Source organism: Protomyctophum parallelum (assembly GCF_964188405.1).
Source record: "Protomyctophum parallelum genome assembly, chromosome: 17".
Lineage (NCBI taxonomy): Eukaryota > Metazoa > Chordata > Actinopteri > Myctophiformes > Myctophidae > Protomyctophum > Protomyctophum parallelum.
The window spans coordinates 23170577-23191843 of record NC_139719.1 but is presented as its reverse complement, the minus strand read 5'-3'; the positions used below and the strand labels follow the sequence as shown (position 1 = coordinate 23191843).

General features: G+C 43.9%; 2 protein-coding genes across 2 annotated transcripts in view; both read right to left on the bottom strand.

The window, feature by feature from the left end:
• The window catches only part of skap1 (src kinase associated phosphoprotein 1), a 48211-nt gene extending 36690 nt beyond the window's left edge, over positions 1-11521 (bottom strand). Inside the window, exons 1-5 of the mRNA XM_083786866.1 lie at positions 11476-11521; positions 8916-9323; positions 7546-7651; positions 6544-6569; positions 6057-6173 (exon numbers count right to left, since the gene is read on the bottom strand). Of these exons, the coding sequence (XP_083642992.1) occupies positions 6057-6173; positions 6544-6569; positions 7546-7651; positions 8916-8955 (289 nt within the window). The 5' untranslated portion in view covers positions 8956-9323; positions 11476-11521. The remainder of the gene's footprint in view (positions 1-6056; positions 6174-6543; positions 6570-7545; positions 7652-8915; positions 9324-11475) is intronic.
• Positions 11522-15554: 4033 nt separating this feature from the next.
• hoxb1b (homeobox B1b) lies at positions 15555-20298 on the bottom strand (the record flags this gene model as incomplete). The annotated part of the gene is made up of 4 exons (XM_083787520.1): positions 15555-15709; positions 17270-17462; positions 19034-19305; positions 19713-20298. 4 exons carry the CDS (start codon positions 20296-20298, stop codon positions 15555-15557), a joined length of 1206 nt encoding a protein of 401 aa, XP_083643646.1.
• Positions 20299-21267: the final 969 nt, after the last annotated feature.

Genomic DNA, 21267 nt, shown 5'->3' with positions numbered 1-21267 from the left:
TAATCCAGTCTGGCAGTGTGCCGCGCGTTCGACTCCTGATCCCGACGGCCTTTACTGCATGTCACCCCCCTATCTCTCTCCCCATTTCCTGTCAGCCTACTGTCTGTCCCCCCCTTCATATAAAAAAATATATAAAATAAAACATAAAAAGAACACTCATCCCCAGCATCCAACACTCATCCCCAACATCAGGCACACATCCTGTCATGATTAGATGATGATAGGACTGACATTTATCGGCTTGACCTATACCTGACAAGTTGACATATACGCATGTTGAATCTGCCTAAGCACATGCTGATACCCTTGATACCATGACCACCACAACTACTTCATCAGATCGGCTGTGCACACAATGATACGAGATGCATCCAACACACATCCCCAGCAGTCCAGTGCAGCGGAAACAAACATTACATGTGCAATTTGACTTTGTACATGTGACTCCTTCCAGCTTCCAGATCTAATGTGTGTGTGTGTGTGTGTGTGTGTCGTGTGTGTGTGTGTGTGTGTGTGTGTGTGTGTGTGTGTGTGTGTGTGTGTGTGTGTGTGTGTGTGTGTGTGTGTGTGTGTGTGTGTGTGCGCGCGCTCGCTCGCGTGCGTGCGTGCGTGCGTGTGCGTGTGAGAGTTAAGGTTGGGAGAATCTGTGTACAAGCATGTATTTGTGCATGTTTCCAGAACAGGAAAGGGAGAGGGAGAGGGAGAGAGGGAGAGAGAGAGAGAGAGAGAGAGAGAGAGAGAGAGAGAGAGAGAGAGAGAGAGAGGTGGTGAAGGGGTGGCAGACAGGGACTTAGGTTGAGGAGGCTGCAGGCTCGCGGTTCAGGTCACCGGTACGGTCGACGGGTGAAACTCAGTTCACATTAGCATGCAGACACCCGGGCTAACAATGGAGGCTCCATCTGTTCCTGTCAGCCATTACAAATCTGGTGTCACCCAGTCCACTGGAGACAACAGGCCACCTCCATCTAATGAAGACGGCACAGGCCTCCTCCCCGCGTGTAAGAAGCGGCCATCGACTTCACACTCGCTCAGCTCATTCACTCAACTCTCTAGCTTAGAGAACAGAGGGCAGAGGGAGCCCAGGCAGCAAGTCGATTACCGCAGATAATACCTCCTCCTCCGAGTCACAAAGTCTCTATTGTGTACAGTAGAGTAGAGCTGGGGGGGGGGGGGGGAGGGGGGGGGGGGGGGGGGGGGGGGGTTGACACAATTAGAGATGATAAACCAAAGTACATCTGTGTGTATTTGCTTTCCCCTCGTTACCTTATACAGCGATTCTGTAAGTGGTTCCAAACTGTGGTGTGTGCATCCCTTGTGGTGCACGAGAACCTTCTAGGGGGTGCGCGACATGAAGGCTATGGATTTTATTTTAAATATATTAACATATTATGCCAATATATGGCAAGTATATGCAGAATATAGCCTATGCTGCATATTATATAAGCCATATACAGGTTCATATATGTGGATAAATAGGAAATGTATGTCCCTATATAGCAATGTAAGGCAATAAGAAGAAACAGCAGGTTTTCCAAATGAAGCCCTGATTTAGAGTTCACTCTGTCGTCCTGTGAAAATAGCTGATCTACAAGCTCACCACCACGTGTCCAGTGGAGAATAAATTAAGCATAAGCGGTTCATCGTTGGCTTCCTGATGATTCTTGCTTTGTCATTTTCAGCTAACATTCGCGGGGGAAATTAAATAAAACCCGAACCACAAGCCATGGATAATTGTTCCTTCTAAAATGCCACTGATTTCATTAGCTGGCCGTGTCATTATTTACCATGCACACCCTCCTCCTCTGCAACGGACCGCCCAGTGAAAATGTGTTGCCTTCCCTTTCAGTTTGCAGTGAACAGAAATTGAACTATGAACTCCACTTGCCCCTTGGCGAGGACACAGCCCATTGGTGCGTCCACGTGGTCACCACGGAAGAAATCGCATCGTAAGGTGTTAACTTCCCTTAGAACAGGAAATGCAACGAAAATTGAATATGGAAATATAATATCGGGAGGGATTCGTCTTTTGGGGAAGGCAGATATGGCCGACGGTCTAATTCCAAATGATATTCAACGGAAATATTGAGACAAGCATTTTATCAGTATTGCCTTATGATACACAATGTATGTATTTGTACACTGTAGCTTTCATATAGCTTTTCATATACATTACAAGGAAATTCTACTTTTCATTGCTTGAATTATTATTATTTTCTCTAAAGTACCGTAGCATTAAAACATAGTTTCTAGCCCTATTTATTATTATTAATTGAATTTAAAAAAAGTAAAATTTGTTTTCACCTACAGTATAATGATGTGCCCAAATGTAACGGCAGGGATAAAGTGGTTAAATTAAAAAACAAATGCCAATAAAAACAGTTTAATAATTAAATTAAAAATAATGAGCTATATATGACTTATTTTCTGTCTTTCATCTGCCATATTCTTTAGATTCATGGAGACTCTTTGTGTGGGCAGGTGATGAAGCAGTTCATTAGGGCCTGTTCCAGACAAGGGACATTTTTTGATGACGTCCACCTGGCATCAGCTCTCAGTGACACAAAATGACTGCAAACCGCAATATTATATTACGATGGAACACTTCACAAGGTTTTTTAGCGGTGCCTATGCCTATGGTGAGACAACCGGAAAAGGTGGCTATAGGCCTATAGGTAAAGATGGGAACCCGGGGCACCTGAATCAATAATGCCAACCTATAGCAAAGTCAAGGCATGGGCTATTAACTGTCGCAGATAGTCGGACATACAAAAAAAAAAAAAAAAAAGAAAAAAAGAAAAGTGTGCAGGGTGGGTGAGTGGGTGGATGAGAGGGAGGGAGGGTAAGTCAGAGAAAGGAAGATAGAGGGAAAGATTGATAAAGGGGGAGAGGGATGGAACACACATGGCCCCTCAGGTACAGTGTTGTATTTCAAACCCGGTTGTGAAAGGATAGAGGGGGTTTGGGTCAATCAATCACATCATTAGCCTGCAGCTACACAGCCTTCTCTCTGTGTGGGCTGGCTCTGTGCCTCAGCCAACACACACTGCTCTGCTCTGCTCTGGGCTCATTACTAGAGCTGAGGTCTCACCACTAGAGGGAGCTCTAGGTCACCGATCAGTCCTCTCTGGGAACAGGCAGCAGACTCTGCCTCGAGGTGTCTTGGCCAAAAACTACCTGCCAACCACCTCCTAGGAGGAGGAGGCGGCGAGAGACGGAGGAGTCGCTGATGTCACAGTGTCACGGCGCTGACCAAGTTACGGTGCCAGCGCAGCAACAGTTCTCCATATGGTCAGATCTTAATTCAACCATTAATCCCTGTAGACACTTTGTCATGATGACAAATAGGCAGTCAACAAGCTGGCCATGTGTCGCATCGCCACACCACAGCACGTTGTTTGTGATCGTGTAGATTTGCAAATTTCACTTTTTATTTTTTTTTAAATAAGAACTACCATAAAGAACACAGTGGGTGTTAAATTAATGCCACTGTGTAGTTATCCTACACCACCACCACAGAGTCTCCGGTGACATCAATGCCCCCCCCCCCCTCCCCCCTTGCCGGTGTGGGACTCCACCCTCCGCCTTTCCTTTCCCTCTCCCTCTTCCTGACATGCCGCGATCTTCACAACAGAAACACAACCCATAGCCCCCGCGGTCACAGATGGTCGTATACACCTATAGCTTATATAATATATACTGTACCTATAAGACCCATTCTACTGTCCCTGGCAAACCAGCAACGAACAACACTAGAGCTGCACTGATGAGGTGCAAACCAATGCCACCAATTCAAAGCCACACCTGTGTGTTGAGAGTGTAAAGAAGCATAATGCACTCTCAGGTGTAAAGAAACATACACTGCAAGAGGTAGATAGAAGATGTTACTTTTCTTTATCCTGTATAGACAAGACCGGAGACTCAACGGTTGCAATGTTGTTGTTGTTTTTGCTGTGCACCAGTGTCTTCTGCCCAGCTTGGTGTGGTTGTAAAGACTGTTTTATACTTTGTTGCGTGCCAGAGTAATGCACCTGAAAATAGCCTAATATTTACAAGCTCACAACAGGAAGGTCGTCTTCCTGTCACGCTGGGACGCGTTGTGAGCATGCAGATCGCTTGTTTGTGGCACGTGAAAGTATAAGTCAGGCTTAAGTGTGCCATGACAGAACTACCATCAAGGACACAGTGGGTGTAACCACTGTGTCGTTATCCTACACCACTGCCACAGAGTCCCCGGTATCGGCTAGTGTGTTTATGAACTCTAAAAACAAACACCTGCACTCCTGCAGTTCACTGTGTCATCTGAAGCAAATATAATGTACTCATTATTAGACACACCGATAAGAAAACAACATGGTAAATGGTAAATTTATATAGCACCTTTATCCAAGGCGCTTTACATTCACCCATTCACACACACATTCATACACAGTTGGCGGCGGAAACCATGCAAGGCACCAACCAGCACATCAGGAGCAATTAGGGGTTCAGTGTCTTGCTCAAGGACACTTCGACACTAGCTCTGGGGGAGTTCGAACTAGCAACCTTGCGGTTACCATCCGGCCACTCTACCCCTGAGCCACCGCCGCCCCCACATGCAACCTGAAAGAGAAGCCTAACTCGAAACCGTAAACCAATGGATAGAAACTCTCTTCTCCATGGTCAATTGTCATATCATCCACTGGCACTCAAAAAAACCCTCTTCCTATCTCCTTCGGACAGAGCTGCACTGCACCTCTAATGAAGACATCAACACCCAAACAAAAGTGCTTGAAAATCGCTTCAGACAAAAAAGGTTATAAGTGTCTTGTATTGACAATGACAACGTTTCTCCACCCTGTCACAAACTGAATACATATCAACTACTCCGACAGGAACAGAACAGGTTTGTGCCATTCAGAATGTATCCAAGGACAGAATGTAATCAAAGAACATTGGCATATTGTCAATAGGGATCCAGTCTTTCAAAGCCCCCTCCTGTGGAATACAAGACACTTCCTAGCCTACATAACATGCTAGTGAGAGCACAACTTCCCCCTACATCACGCTCACATTTCCTTTGGAAACAGCTCTGTTTCCTCTGGAAAATAATTACACATGTCACTTCACACACAAAAAGTGAGGTAAAATAGCCGATAAACAAGTTTTTCTTTTTTGTTTGAATAGTTTCTTTTCGACAATAATGACATGGCCAAAGTAGGGAACCAAACTGAAAGTGGTAAAAGGTCTTTTCAGATGGGCAGCGATTAATGTGCCTAGTAATTAATTTTCTTTTTTTTTATATATATTTTTTAACCCCCGATTTTGCAACCCATTTTTTCAGTGTCAATTATCTAATGTAATCCTGGGCTCTACACTTCCTCTGCCAACCTGGGGGGACAGCTGACTGACCTCATGCTTCCTTCTATGCATGAATCCAAGCTGCTTCTTTTCACCTGACAGGGGGGAATTTCCCTGGCCGGATGTAGCATGTGGAAGAAGGAACACGTTATTCCAACCAGTTCCTTTCCCCTCCATCAGGGTGCCTCGCTGGCCAGGGGGAGGAAGTTTAGAGACCAGGATTATTGCATGTTTTTTGTGAGGGGACACGGGGAGAACATGCAAACTCCACACAGAAAGGCCCTTTCGTCAAACCCCGCCTCGGGTGTGGGCACTGATGACGCGGATGAGGGAGCACTCCCCCAGCGCCCATGGCGTCCCCAGCGGGAATTGAACCCAGGACCTTCTAGCTGTGAGGTGACAGCACTACCGACTGTGCCACCGTGCCCCCCTAGTAATTCATTTTCAATGAGGCCTGCAGGGTTTTTTTTTGTACGTGCAGAGAAGTTGAGGGGCAACAACACACGCCTGCGACCTGGAGCAGACCTGTCGTTGATCCAGGCAGGCTGTGTCACACGCTGCCCATCTGAAAGTTTATCCGAAGTCTGAGGAAGAGCCTGTGTTGCTCAAACATCACACATCAACACACACTCATTCACTCAAACACACACACACACACACACACACACACACACACACACACACACACACTCACACAAACTGGCTTGTGGCTGACTCACAATGAAGCGCTCCTTCGTCCTGGCAGTCAGAGGCCAGTGAGGCGTCATCCGAGGGAGCCGAACGACCCAGGCTGTTACTACGGTTGTCATCAGAACTGTCCTCCTGCCTGGATTCAACTGAAAGTGTGTGCGTGTGTGTGTGTGTGTGTGTGTGTGTGTGTGTGTGTGTGTGTGTGTGTGTGTGTGTGTGTGTGTGTGTGTGTGTGTGTGTGTGTGTGTGTGTGTGTGTGTGAGAGAGAAAGAGAAAGAGAAAGAGAAAGAGAAAGAAAGTGAAACATCTTGGGGTCAGGAAGCTATTGTCACCACACAATGCCCGCCCCCCGACCACCCCCCCCAACAGTCAACACACACACACACACACACACACACACACACACACACACACACACACACACACACACACACACACACACAGACATTGAAGTAAAATACAGTGTATGTAAATAATATGTGAAGAGTAATTATACTATGGAGTGTGATTACTTACATTGGTCTGGAAATTCCTGTGGATTTCTGTAAAATTAAAGTGGCCGTGAATCAAAATGTGGCACTGAACATTAGCACTTTAGCCACACATAACATTTAACACATTTCGAATTTCAGCCTCTCCTGCTGCTATACCTACAGTTACCTACAGTGGTTTCCTGCAACAAAGGCCACTAAACCACACGTTTTCTCTGGCAAGAGAGCATGCAGTGCTTATCATGCAGTGCAAACAGCAGCGTGTGCGCTGGTTGCTTCCGGAGTAACTTAGTAAGTCATTACATGCTCTACTTTTCATTGTGTTGCTCGATGGCTGCACGACAAGCAGCTTGAATCATATCTTGATAAAAAATAGCAAACCTACGTAGTGCGCCACTCGGTGGCGCGCTATGAGCTTGTAGATCTGCTATTTTTCAATAGCTAAAGCATAACGTAATGCAATGGACAAAGAATATTGCATTCTTGACGATAATATACATTTTGTTTTAAATTTGCCAAGAATAGTAATAGAAATAGTAAAAACTGTGGATAGGTCTGCAGCTATTAGTACTATTGTAAGGACTATTTTTGCTTGGTTAACTTAAAGTGGTTAAAATCTGGAAAAGACAACACTTTTGCCATATCACGATAATACAATATGCAAAATCCCAGACAATCATCTCATATGATATCAATATAATAATATATTGCCCAACACGACATAGACTGCCGAATTTTCCATATCATGCATGAAACTGGATGCATGAAATCATGCACCCAAACCAATGCAAACTGCATGGTGCAAATGTTCCTTTTTACATGTCTTTACAATCTTTACATGACCGTAATTATCATGGATGACCATGAGTGACCTCTTTCAAAATAATACATTTGTAATTTGTGTTGGATAAGGGTGTTGGATAAGGGCATCAGGAAAAATGACAACAACACAAAAGTGGCCTCTTTCTGTCTCTCTCGACACATTCATTTAGTGGAGTCCTGCTGCTTCCAGAGGTCAAAATCCTACCGATTGTGGACCACTCTGAAGTTATTCAACAAGATGTCCCGTGTCTCTCTGGCATGTTCACTGAGGTTCTCATCCTGCAAGATGTCCGATACGAACAGCTCACAGTCTGCGGGAGACGAGAAGATGACACAGTCAGCAAGGCAGTACTCAAGAGACTCTGGGAGACCAGTCTCGCAAAACACCACCCTCTCAGAGTTAAACAGACTCTTGAACCATAGCATCCCATTGCTGGGCATGTGATAATAGGTGAAAATAGCAGAACTACAACCTTCAACGCGACACAATGTGACACGTTGTGAAAAATGAAAGCGGCCAAATATAGATCCCAGTTTATATAGGGTTTAAATGGTAAGTGTGTTGTGCAGTGTGTGTGTGTGTGTGTGTGTGTGTGTGTGTGTGTGTGTGTGTGTGTGTGTGTGTGTGTGCACGGCACGCGTGTGTGATATAACTTATTATAATGTTCTTCTTTATTTTTTCGGGCCAATCACACCAACATTCATTTCGTAGTTCACCCAACTTTTAATTTAAACATACATCACTGACTGTAATTCTGTCCAGTGGCAACACATACTGTAGGTAAACAATAAACAACAAGGGCAGTTATAGAGTCCACCCAGAAGTACAATAAGAGACCAGGATCAAATAACATGACATGAGAATTACTGTATATTATCATATCATATTATGACCAAAAGTCAAAACCTTAGACACAACAGTATGACTAGTATACCCTATTTCAGTAGAGTAATAAACACTACACACAATATTCATTATTAATATTGTCAACACTCCAACCCAAAATTAGGCCTTTTTCTATGTGACAACCAGGCAAAACATGTTGGACCTGTCCAACAAATCACTTATCTGATTTAAAAAAGTATTTATTCCACGTAGGTAGTACACAGAGATGCCAGTGTTCTTACAAAGCCACATTTTGCCAACCTGGCAGTACATGCAAATATAGTAAATGCTAGGCAGTGGGACTCAGTGAATGAGATTACTATCTATGGAAATCTGGTTTTCCATTGTAAAGGCAACCAGACACATTAGCTTGTGACTAAATGTTGCAGAGCTAAACAGTAGCCTATGTGTCAAAATTTCAAGATGTGTAATTCAGAATACAAATTAAAGATGTAAACATATGTAAATATTACATGTTATGTATGTGTGTACACCATACATGCACACGCACACGCACACGCACACACACGCACACACACACACACACACACACACACACACACACACACACACACACACACACACACACACCGGTATGTGCAGCTAGTTGTTCTGCAGTTACACCAATAACTGTAGCACACAACATTGTAGCATTACAGAGAATGAATTTGAAAAGCAGTTGACCTTACCCTCCAAAAGCCTCCTGATGTCCTCTGAGATTGCCCCCATCCTTAACTGAGCCCCGTACAAAAAAATACTTTGACTGTCAGACTTGCCAGGCTTTCAAGAACGTCAGTCTCTCTCTTCAGCTGTGCTGTGGTAGCCTACTATACACTTCAAAACTCACAGCCCTATGGTAAAGATAGCAACGACCTGGAACACATTCTTGCAGATAAACATACACAGCGCCTGTGCATCTGTGACCTACTGTTCTGAAACAAAAGTGCCGGCGTACGTGTCTGCAGATTTGCACAAATTGGGGTGGAGCAGGTGCAGACAGTGATGACAACTTCCTCTGTGCTTTGGTCTCAACTGCCAGACTGGCAATGTTGATTGACGGAGTTGTCATCAGAGTGTATATTGTATCACCACAGTGCCTGCAGTAGGAATAAGGACACATGGAAAATTGCCTGTAAATGTTGGTCAGAATTTAGTCAGACTTTATTGAGGATAACCCCTTGAGATGCAGCATCTCATTTTAGAGAGGGTTAAACAGTACATACAAGGGGTGCCTGCTGGCCTAGTGGTCCAGGCGCATGCCACATATAGGCTCTGGCCTGACAGCGCGTCGCGTGTAGGATGAACAGAGTCAAAACATTGATAGTGTTTGTTTTTTCCCTATAGGCTAGCTCTACAAATAATTTGAAATTTATTTTATTATTATATATAAAGTATATAGAAGCAACTGGATTTTGCTCTGTTCCAAGAAATCTACAAATCTTCACCTCTTTATGTTTCAAGTAGATAGGCTACTCTGGGGGATCCTGCCACGTTGAGGAATGTTTCTCCCTTGTCAGCTAGGAGGCTGCATGGTGGTTAAGGACTGGAAAGCTTCATCTGCACCTGCACCCACTGGTACGCTTCGCTTGGACAATTGGACGCCTATACGAGCGACTGTCATGCAGGATGCTTAATGGGAGGGACAAATACGATTTAAAGTGTATCGGGATTCTGATGTCGTTTCAGGTGTTGGATCATCTTTCCACTCCCCGTCAGAATGTAACTCCCCACCGTTGTCCCCGGCTACAGAGCGCTCCACACGGTATCCGGAATTCAGCTCCACACCCGCCTCTCCTCTCACTGTCCCCGGCTACAGATCACGCTATATAATGCAATATATATGTAATATATATAATGCATGTATATTTGTACACTAAATAGCCATATTTTTCCACTCCTGTCAGAATCTAACTCCCGGTACTCACATTGAAGACAGACAGCCGTACAAATATTAACATTATATTAAATTATATATTACATTATATAGCGTGATCAGTGAGAGGGGAGGCAGGGACACGGGTGTGGAAGTTAGATTCTGATGAGGAAAAATGAGACGAGATATGACACCGGCTCTGAGTGAGCTGCATCTTTTGATAGTTTTTGCGGCTTTCGCCTTTATTTTATATTTTTTATAGAGGGACAGACAGTAGGCTGACAGGAAATGGGGGAGTGACATGCAGTAAAGGCTGTCGGGATTGGGAGTCGAACCCGCGGTTCGACTGGACCACAATCTTTTGATAGTACTGGAGGACTTGATGTCTGGAATTATGGCTGAGGTGCATGGGCTGCTGTATATGTATAGCCTATGCTTCTGTGAAAATTAATAGTTTCGCTTTTTTTGTTTGTTATGCATTTTATTTTTTTGTCTTTGTTGTGGCTGTTATGTTGATGTTGTTATATACAGGTATGTGAAGTGTGTTTAAACCAGAAAATAAATATCGTACAAATCATAAAAAGTAGATACTGGTAGGCTACTCACACCTTAACTGAATTCATGGTATAGGCTTAGGCTAGGATACAAGGCCTACCTACACCACTTGTTTAGCCTACTGTAGCATGGCATACATACATGTAGCATACTGTAGCAGGGTAGTATACTGCCTATACTACCCTGGCTGTGACTGTAAATAATTTATTGAAATCATAGGTTATTTGTTTTGGCAAAGACCGGGAACACACACAAATGTATATATATAGTATATAACTAGGCCTTGTTCGGGCAGCCATGTGACAAAATAGTAGGGTAATAAATAATGTTACATAAGAGTTGGTTACGTCCTTGATCCCCACAGGTGTGTTAGTAACTGATACTAATTAAGGCTCTGTCCCATTCAGAGCCATGGTGGCTCGGTTTCCATTTAATGTAGCAGATCGAGCCTTTTAGTTTCAAGCATGCAGCACCTCCCTTTGAACTGAATGGTAGAAAACATAATTAGAGGCCTATCATTGGTAACACCTGTGTTTACCCCGCCAGGCCTATTTAATTCCGTGCAGCTATCTGTCGCTCGTGACGTGAAAATGGTCTTCTACTAGATCGGTCACAGGCAGGGCCTGGAGTCTCTCTTAGCTGGACCACTCTTCTCATACTTATTTTCTGTGTTAAACATCTATAACTGCAAGAATTCGGTATGTTTTGTTTATGGTCATTTAAAAATATATATAGGCATATAGGCTAATCGTATAAATAAAGGGCTGCCTGTCGCCTATGGGGTAGCCTACTATACGGGTAGCTAGGCTAGGCCTACATACCTGTTGAATTCATGCATGAGACCCGTCTTGATCCAGGGCTAGCTGGTCCGTCCACTGTAGCTGTTAAAGATTCCACATTCTGTGTTTCTGTGTATTTCTGAGGGGCGCTATAGCCCCTCCCTCCTATATACAGCTTTTGTCCCCACGTCTTAATATTTGCCATTGACAATGAAAGGGGAAATTAGGTCAAATGTCCGCCAAATATGACGTAAATTTAACCAACCAATCACATAAATTCAGTTGTTCAATCATGAGATTATGTATGATGATCATGTATAATGATAAGAGCGCCCCTCACTTTTACTATTTTCTGAAAACATTAGAGCCTACAAACCAAAGAGACTACACCATTCAAATATAGGCTATATCCTTCCAAAAACAAAACGCGCCTTCCAATTGGAGGCAGGATGCTTATGACAACTCCCTGCCTCCCTTTAAAACTCAGTAAACTGAGTAATAAAGTGTCACTTGTAGCCTACTTTTAGCAAGCAAAACGTCTGTACGCCTGTTGCCAGCAGGGGGCAAACGGCAGTGAGCTCTGAGCTGGATTCTGCTTTCCAACTGTGACACAGGAAATGTCTAGTCAGTGGAGGGGTGAGGGGGTCTTCAATGTTTTTCAGGCCACGAGAGAGAGAGATGAAGCAGCTATAGGGACCAAATTGAGTTGCAGATTATATTTTTCATAGATTTCAGATAGCTTCATAGACTTGTTTAACAGCACTATATCGTCAGTGTTGTGTAAATGAATGTATTTGTTTGTTTTTTACACATACTTTCTATTATTAATATCATGTTGGATTCATGTTCATGAACCTACACCAAACGTCTTCACTGAAAATAGCAGATATTACAATCACACAGAAATGTTGTAATGTGTACACCTCAAAGGCACATACAAAAGACTGTCCAAACCAATATCATAGAGGAAAAAATGATTTTGTTTATTTCTTCACAGGGAAATTGACTCATAATTACTACTATATATGCTATGGTTACTTATCATCACTCTAAAATGCATTGCTGTATACGTTAATTTAAAATTTGCAGAACCAAATGCCTGGTTATCCTAACAGAAGTGGTGCTTAATTCAACATCTGAAATTGTATCTCAATGCAGAAGAAAGTGAAAGATTGTTGCAGTAGGCTATTTCATGTCTGTATTTTGACCCCTGCATTTTGGTCTGCCATTGACCTCACATTATTTGATTAGGACAGGGGTTCTGCCGCTTGCTTTTGTGCAGCTAGGCTTACAGGAAATGGCCAATTTGCACTTAGTCATGTGTAATTGTTGTAATCAGCCAATTCTGAGATTTGTGGAAAAATTGTATGAAAGTGAAACATGTTGCCTATGTGTGTTAGTGATTCACAGAAGATGATAAAAAATAACAAGTTGGGAACTGCCCATAATCATGTAAAATATAAAGAATGTCATTTTTATCTTTTGTTATATTTATGATTAAAGAAAATCAGTGAAGGCTAAAGCAGCTCCCAAGAGTGGACTGTAGCGCCACAGTCCATCTGATGCACAGCGTCCATTTAATTCATGTCTCATATTTCCTGTATTTCTGTCACTTCCCCATAGGACGCCAAGGGGTCAGGCCGAGTTGAATCCCATGTCAGGATTGTCCCCACATTGACCTGCGCCTGACTGCATGCCCTCCCAGCAAAAAAGCCCCTGTGAAGGTAAGAGGAACTGGGGGTCCCCTCCCCTGGAAAAGAGGGTCCCTCCCTTTGACAGCTTCACAGAGCCCCATGCCACCTGCCTGCTGAGCCCTGGCCCATATGAAAAGGGAAGCCCTTTGTAATCCTGCAGGGATTACACCACCCAACAATACTCTGCTGAAAAAAGCGACAAAAGCCCCTGTATCAGACGCCACTCAGGGGGAGCGAGGCTATGATCTCCCACTACTACCAACACTGACTCCTCTGCTAGCCCTCTCATCTCCCCAAGAGGTCCCCCCCCACCTTTAAGCATTCGTTGCCTCTGTCCTCCTTCTCCCCTCTCATCTCAAGGATCTGGTCTTTTATCAGCGCATTCCTTTTCATTTGCATTGCGGTGTGGGGAGGGACGCAAAGGTCTCTGATCTGATAGAGAGAGCACAGAGAGCCTGGAGGAACCTCGGGGCACGCTCGCACACACACACACACACACACACACACACACACACACACACACACACACACACACACACACACACACACACACACACACACACACACACACACATCCACCTTTTGCACCATGTTGCATTCTCAAGATAACCATAGAGACCTCCAGCAGTTCAGGGTTCAGAGTGGTGAAATCAGACACGTTTTGCCTGTCTTTCAGGCTCTGTAAAACTTGTATTAAGATGTGGTATAGGTAAATCTATTTGTCTAGAAAGTATGGATCTTTATTAAGGTCTGAAAAAGGATGCACGGGAAGGCCTATTAGTTTCAGCAACAGCCTGTGCTTTTGTTCAACATGAAGGGTTCCGTTTCTAAATCCTATAAACACATTTTATAATTAGAGAGCTGCTATTACCATTGTCTATGTCTAAATTATCGGCCAAAGTCTCAAGTTACCTTCTATCCTTCAGTTGTTTTTCTTTTGTGCTATCCATCATTTTGTAGATTATTTTATCCCTTTTTTGTGGATATCTTATTTTGGACCACATTTGGGTTTTTTTTAATACTTTTGACACTCTTTAAAACCTTGATCAAAAAGTGTTTGACCTGATGCTTAAGAGCCTTGTTGTAATTGTTTGTGCTACTCAAAGAGATACAAAAACGTGCATGGTAGTTTACCTTTAGGATTTCACAGGATCATCATTGTATTCCCTACCCACCCATTGCTCAAACACTTGTCAGAATAGGGGTTTGGCCTTGCAAAGGTAAAAAGTAATGATCGATTGAGGACACAAACAACAGGAGAGCAAATGTGTTGCACTAAATCTACAACCTTCAGTCAGCCAGACATTGACTTGTATGGGCGGGGGGGTACATCAGCTTTCGGCTGTACTCGCATCAATGCGATCCCTGAATGCATATAGAATGGAAAATCATTCAAAGCATATTATGTTAGGATGTATGAGCCATTTCAAAATATTAATTCAGCATTATTTGAGGTGTCCGTTAAAGATGACAGTCACAGCTAGAAGGCCGTTGACTCAACTGAGTGATTCCATACCTCTCTTACACATGATCTATGAATGTATGAGAGGGACCAATTTTTCATTACCGATACATTGTCCCTGGAGGCAGTTGTTAAAGAAGAATCTGTGAATTATCCCCCCATGGAACAACTGGCCCTTGTCATGAGCTGAGTAGAGAGGAAAAGAAGAGAAGAGAAGGGAATGCAAGGGAAGAGAAGAGAAGGGAAACATAGCAATGCACCAGAGTATTGATAGTAGTGGTGGGATTGAGAGAGACTGGAAGGACGCCAGAGGAATGTCTCTCCCTGTGCTTGTGATCCTAGCTATTGCCGCCTCTCCCTCTGTCCAGTTAATTGGAATACAAAGCAGAGTGGGGTCGATGAGAGAACGGGTGGAGGAGGGGGTGATGTCTGTCTCCAGCAACACTCAACCTTCACTGCTCGCTGGGAATTGACTGGGGAACCAGCAAGCGAGACCGACACACTGTCACTGGTAAAATGAACTGTCACCTTGCATTTCTCAACCTCCTGGCAGCGTTGAATTGGCTGCTTTGAACCATGTGACGTGACACTGATTGAGTTCTGGCTTGCGCCTCCTGGGTTCTGAGGAAGGAGCCCGTTTAATTTTGAGGATACGGCCCCTCGATGCAAAGCACCAAGGTACGGCACGCGAGAGTCGGTGCCGAGGAGCATCTTTAGCCATGTTCTGCACACCAGAAACCATTCATGGCAGCACTTTTCTTTCTCACCGCCCCTCATTATTTCATTGTGCTGCTTCGTTACTCTGCCTCTCAGCTGCTCTTGTTTTTCTTACGCCATACCGTCATGGCGGTCTGACAGGCACGTGGAGGAGGAAAACTATTAGGGGTAGCCATTTGGATCCTGGAGGCAATCCCAGGGAGTATTAAGACGTTAACCCTGGCCAAGTCACATGTCTCTCTCGGTTACTATGCTGATGGAGTGGGGAACGGATGCAGTTGCAGGAGGACCCAGGAGGCTGGGGCTTCAGGTTGGCCAAGGCTTCCAGATCCAATAGAGCCTGACTTGGAAGGGGGGATGGGTGTCAAGAAACTCTCAGCCTTGGCTAAAAGGAGCCTCACTGCTGTAACAAAGGGAAGGAATAAGGGAGCATGCCATGATCAAGTAGGCAGCATTTGTCAACCAGGCCTCACTGAACAGTGATGGTGGATATGCCACAAACTGGAATTTGCACGCACACACGTATAGTATACGCACACACTTGCGCGAGCGTGCACACACACACACACACACACACACACACCCCTCCAAATTATGCTGTTCTCCAAATCTTTGTTACAGTATGAGAATGACACAAGTTTCTCAAGTTACCACGTATGGTTATTTTTATTCTTATTATCAGCACTTCATAACCTTGAGAGGTGCATATAATATTATACTAGAGTCATTACAGTATTACGGTATTAATATTCCTCTACTTTTTAGTGAGTGAGTGATATTTATTTATTCATTCATTTAATTACAACTCTCTTAATTTAGTTACAACTCTCTTAAACATGTTGCACAACACTAAAATCCTTGTTAATATAATTCAGAGTGTACAGAAGGACCCAAATGGACGCTTAACATATTTCCTATTGTAGCCACATGAGCCCTATTTATTTATTTAATTGTATGGCAAGAATAGCTGATCTTCACACACAATGTGATGTGATGTGATGTGTTGCGTTGCGTTGTGAGCTTGTAGATCTGCTATTTTCATCGTTTTTTTATATTAAATGATATCTCACATTTTGCCTATATATGATGCGCCCAAAATAGGGACACCAGGTTGAAAGTAGTTAAGCGAATCATAATACCTTTTGTTTGATATCTGTCAATAACAGATGAGGCCCTTCTGTGGTACCTCCGAGATTCCCACCGCCCCCTTATCCCATGAATACCATAGCCAGCGTTCCTTTGAAGCCCGGGGACCCTGCAGAGTGACATGCGACAGAGCCACTGGTAGAAAACCGAGGAAGTGAGCCTGGCAATAGACTTGTAAAAGAGCCTGCCACAACTGCAAGCAGCATGGGGTACAAACGGCACTGGTTTGACCTCAAACAAAGTGCAGGAGGAGGAGGAGGGGGACGGCGGGGTGGGGCTGGGGGGGGGCGGTTAAAGATGTATGAAGATATTTGAAGTGAAAGAAGCTGGCTATGCAAAGAAGGCTAACTAATTAATTCAAAAATAGCAGATCTACACACTTGGCCTGGGCCGGCTTAGCGGTCCAGGCACCTTGACTGGTAATCCAGCATGCCAGTGTGTCGCGGGTTTGAGTGCCGATCCCGACGACCTTTGCTGTGTGTCTTCCCCCCCATCTCTCTCCCTATTTCCTGTCTACCAAGGCAAAAAGCACCCCCCCCCCCACCCCTACCAAAACAAGGCCTAGCCTAGCTACCCGTATAGTACCCGTAGTAGGCTATAGCCTATATAAAAAAGATCTACACTTGAGGTGTGTGAGTTTGTAGATCTTGTATTTCTCTTCCAGATTTTTTTTTGTTTTACGTTTTCAGCTGTAATGACATGCCCAAAATAGTGACGCCAGGGTTAAAGTGGTTAATGGCTCCTATTTTTTTGTTTTGTTTGTGCCATGGCATGGTTGATTACCAGGCTCGGCTTGTTTTTCACCATGCCCGTATACCACATGCAGGGTTCATTGCCATCCTCTCCTCCTCTCCTTGCCCTACATTCTCCGGCAGAAGGCTGTGCTGATGTGATGGTGAAAAACATCCTCCTCCTCCTTCTCCTCCTGTTCTCTGGCTGAACATCTGTCTCTGAGGTGTTGGTTCTGGTGCCGACGCTGACACCTCCAGATGGAGAGTCCACTGGGAGCCCTGAGGTATTACCCACAGAGATGACAGGGATCGCACCCCCAGAATGAAGTCCCACACTTGCTTTGTGTACATCCCCAATTATTTTCTTTTCTTTTGTTGTTGTTTGGTCTGTCAGTATTCACAATATCTATTATATTCTCCCCTCTCCCCAATTCTTGCCCTTGTGACTCATCCCAAGAAGAAGCGTTTGCTTTGAGAAGAAATCCACAGGCTGTGGTAATTAGTAATTAGACAGCCCTTTTCCTTTGCTAATATACTGTAATGAACATTCTGGTACAGTATTTCATTCCGTGGAGATGTATTAATATAGCTGGAGAGAACTTTGAACTCATACAAATATTTTTAATGATCAATTCTATTTATTTAACATTGTGATTTTTCAGACACCTGGAACCTCTTAATTTGGGGGGATGGCAAACATGAATGAATTAGAACACGATAGAATATCCTATAGGCCTAAATAAAAAATAAGAACAAAACTACCTGCAAAAACTGAGGAGAATGTGCATGGGAGGCCTAGAGTTGACTTCTCTGGGCCATTCTGGTGTCTTGACAGATTGACTCTGAATTCATTTGTGGCTGAACTCTGTGTGAACCGCAGCTTTAGGGAAAGGGCAGGCCAGATCTGTGTGCAAACCTAACACCCAGTGCAAATATTGAAACTGCTGTCCCTATACACCATCCGATGAAACTCGGTGGGCAGGTCTTGCAAACGTTTAGTCGGGGGTGGGACCAAAATCAGAGTATCATATTGAACCATCAACTCAGCGCTGGTATTTTTCACAATTAAGTTGTAAAAATATAAATTCATATACAGTACTGTGTGTAAAAAAAAAAGTCTTCCATCAATTGTATCCAAATAGAATTTGGGTAACAAATCAACCGTGAAACCTGGCTCCCTGGAGTTTGTTGTCATGTTTAGAGCCCCCGGAGGTATTTCGAGGTGAAAAGGTCATCAAGAGTCACCCCATGTGTTGTGAAAGATTCCTCTTGTCACATCAAGCAAGGATGAGCGAAACTACAAGCTAATGTAGACTGTAGTTAGAATATAGTCCTTATGTAATGTGCCAAGCAATGTAATGTAATGGAGTCAATATTTTGGAAAGGAAAAAGCTGCAGGGGAAAATTAATTAATTAATTGCCACCATTTCTCTGTTCGTTGAATGCACAACTTCCAAACATTTTTGAGACAACAGGCTTTTTTTTTCTTTTTTTTTAGCTAATTTTTATTAAGGTAAATCATCTGGACATATTTAGGAAAATAACATGTAAATAAATAGTGCAAAACAATAACACTGGCAATAACTCCAATGCTGTAACACAAAAACATATAGAGGAAAGGAAATGCAGCAATAGAAAGGTTATCAGAGCATCTCTGCATCAAATTTCAGAAATTAATGCATTAAGCACAAATATACCCTGTAGTCCTGCAAGCAATTGCACAGTTCTGTCTCAGTTGTTGTGATTTAACACAGTGATGGATGTGGAAATCGTTCGAATGGGCCCCACAATGTGGAAGTCAGTCTGTCTCACATAGTTCAGATTCACTGCCTTTCACCGTCAGATTGCACCTTCGGGGAGGTATCGGGCGTGGGGACTTTCTCCAAATTGACCGGGACGCTTCCTCCGGTTTTCTCGCGCTTTTTCTGCTTCATCCTGCGGTTCTGGAACCAGATCTTCACTTGCGTTTCGTTGAGGTCCAGGCTAGCGGCGACCTCGACGCGCCGTGCCCGGGTCAGGTACTTGTTGAAGTGGAACTCCTTCTCCAGCTCGGTGAGCTGCTTGGTGGTGAAGTTGGTTCGGATCACGTTTTGGCCCGGGACCCCGTACTCGGACATGATAGCTGTGTAGGGGGAAATGGAGGATGAGTGAGTGATGAATGTATAAAGCATGGGTCTGATGAAAAAAAAATTAAACGAAAATGTGCGTGGTAAAATGAAAGTGTGCATGGGAATGAAAGTTAATGGGGACAATCATGTTTAATCAGTAAACAACATTCTGACAATATACTTAAGTTATACAAATAGTCTATAGCCTACTAGGCCTACGTTTCAGGACACGGAAGTGGTTTTGATTAATGTTGTTACGCACACCGCTCCAAGATGTACGCACAGCTGTAGGCCTACGCATTCACAGCGTCAATACCCTCCCAGGGTTAAATGAACACTCATGGGTTTTCGCAGTGTACAGGCTACATTCCGGGGTCATGTAGGTTAGGTTACTCTATAAATGTTGCCAGTCTGAACAAACCTGTTTTGGGAGGATTCCTCTTTACTTTCATCCAGTCGAAAGTTTGTGATGGTTCTGTGTGATTCGATTCATTGTCGTTATTTTGGGGCGTTAATCTCGAATAAACACTGTCTGAGTATTGTTGCTGCCTCTGTTCTTCGCTGCTGAAGTGGAGATAAGGCGCAGCTCCTCCGGGCCCGTAATTATCCCCGCCGGCGTAAGAAGGAGCCATGTTTGCACCTCCAGTCGGGGAAACTTGCGAATGGATGAACCCTCGGTCCTGTTCGTGGCTGAGGCCATATTGGTGAAGTCCGTATTCCAAAGTTGAGCCAACTTGCGCTCCATATATCGCGTTTGCCGGCGTGGGAAACGGCAGATCTAAGTTGACGAGAGTCTGGTGTTGGTGAAGAGGGTGGCCCAGGGGCTGGTGTGGAGTGGAAGTTGCACCGACCTGCAAGCGCCCGTCGGATCCGTAGCTTTCACTTGTTGCGCACGGGCTGGATGATAAGGGCGACATGTATCCGTGGTTCAAATTGTGGTATCCAGCCTTGGCATTTAAGATATTCGCTCCCCTGTTGCACACGGAGTAGTCTAGGTAGGAGTTCATCCTGCCGGCCTGTTGTTTAAGCAGAATTGATGAGCACTGAGCAGTCATTAATTGGAAGCTCGCCTTGCCCTAACCTCTAGGTAGTATGTCAAAGCTGTAAAAGTGCCTTCCACTCTCATATCACCTTCGTGACAGACCATGTGACTCTCCACACGCCAATGGCCAGGGACCTACAGCAGTCTGTCAGGTCTGGAGGGTCGTCCATCAAACGGATCACATTTACATGACAAACGCTTCAATCAAACGCGCCCATCAATCTGATAAGGCTACAAACATCAAGCCACATACTATAGGCTGCAATGATTCACAGTAGCTTGAATGCATGGTTTAAAAATAATCATAAAAGTCTGACAAAGAAAATCAATTAGGACCAACATATTTTACTGCCTCATCGTAAATACTTGTCACGCTGGAGGCTAATTGTTCACATTATTTACTAAAGGTGACAAGTTGCGTCCCATAATCACCCTATCATCATAGGCAAAGTCCTAAATTATTATGACATAATGCTTTTATGGGAATGCATTGTTTTAACTTAAACGTTTTTACCCACCTATTGATTTCATAAATTGGCCTATAGGTATAATGTGGCTGAAAACGCATTATTTTATTTATCTTGATATAGCCTATTTATGTTTGTTTTTTATCAAGCATTGATATCGTCGTGACGTCGTCATTGAAATGTGTTGCATGTTGGACAACGAAAACTATACGATTACTGAGAACAACATTTTTTGCCCCAAAACCAATTTGCTAACCGAAATGGTTTGGCCAGCTAGAAGACTCAAATCGTTGCTCAGCCTTTCACAGAGCCTGCTATACCATACATGTCTGAATCAGACAGTATCGCAGAAAAGAGCAGCGCAATTAATTCAGTGATCAATCATGTGCTCTTTTAAAAGATTGACAGCTTCGGTTACCCATTTTGCCAATGAAAGAACAAAGACGCATTTGAGAGCTATACTTCTC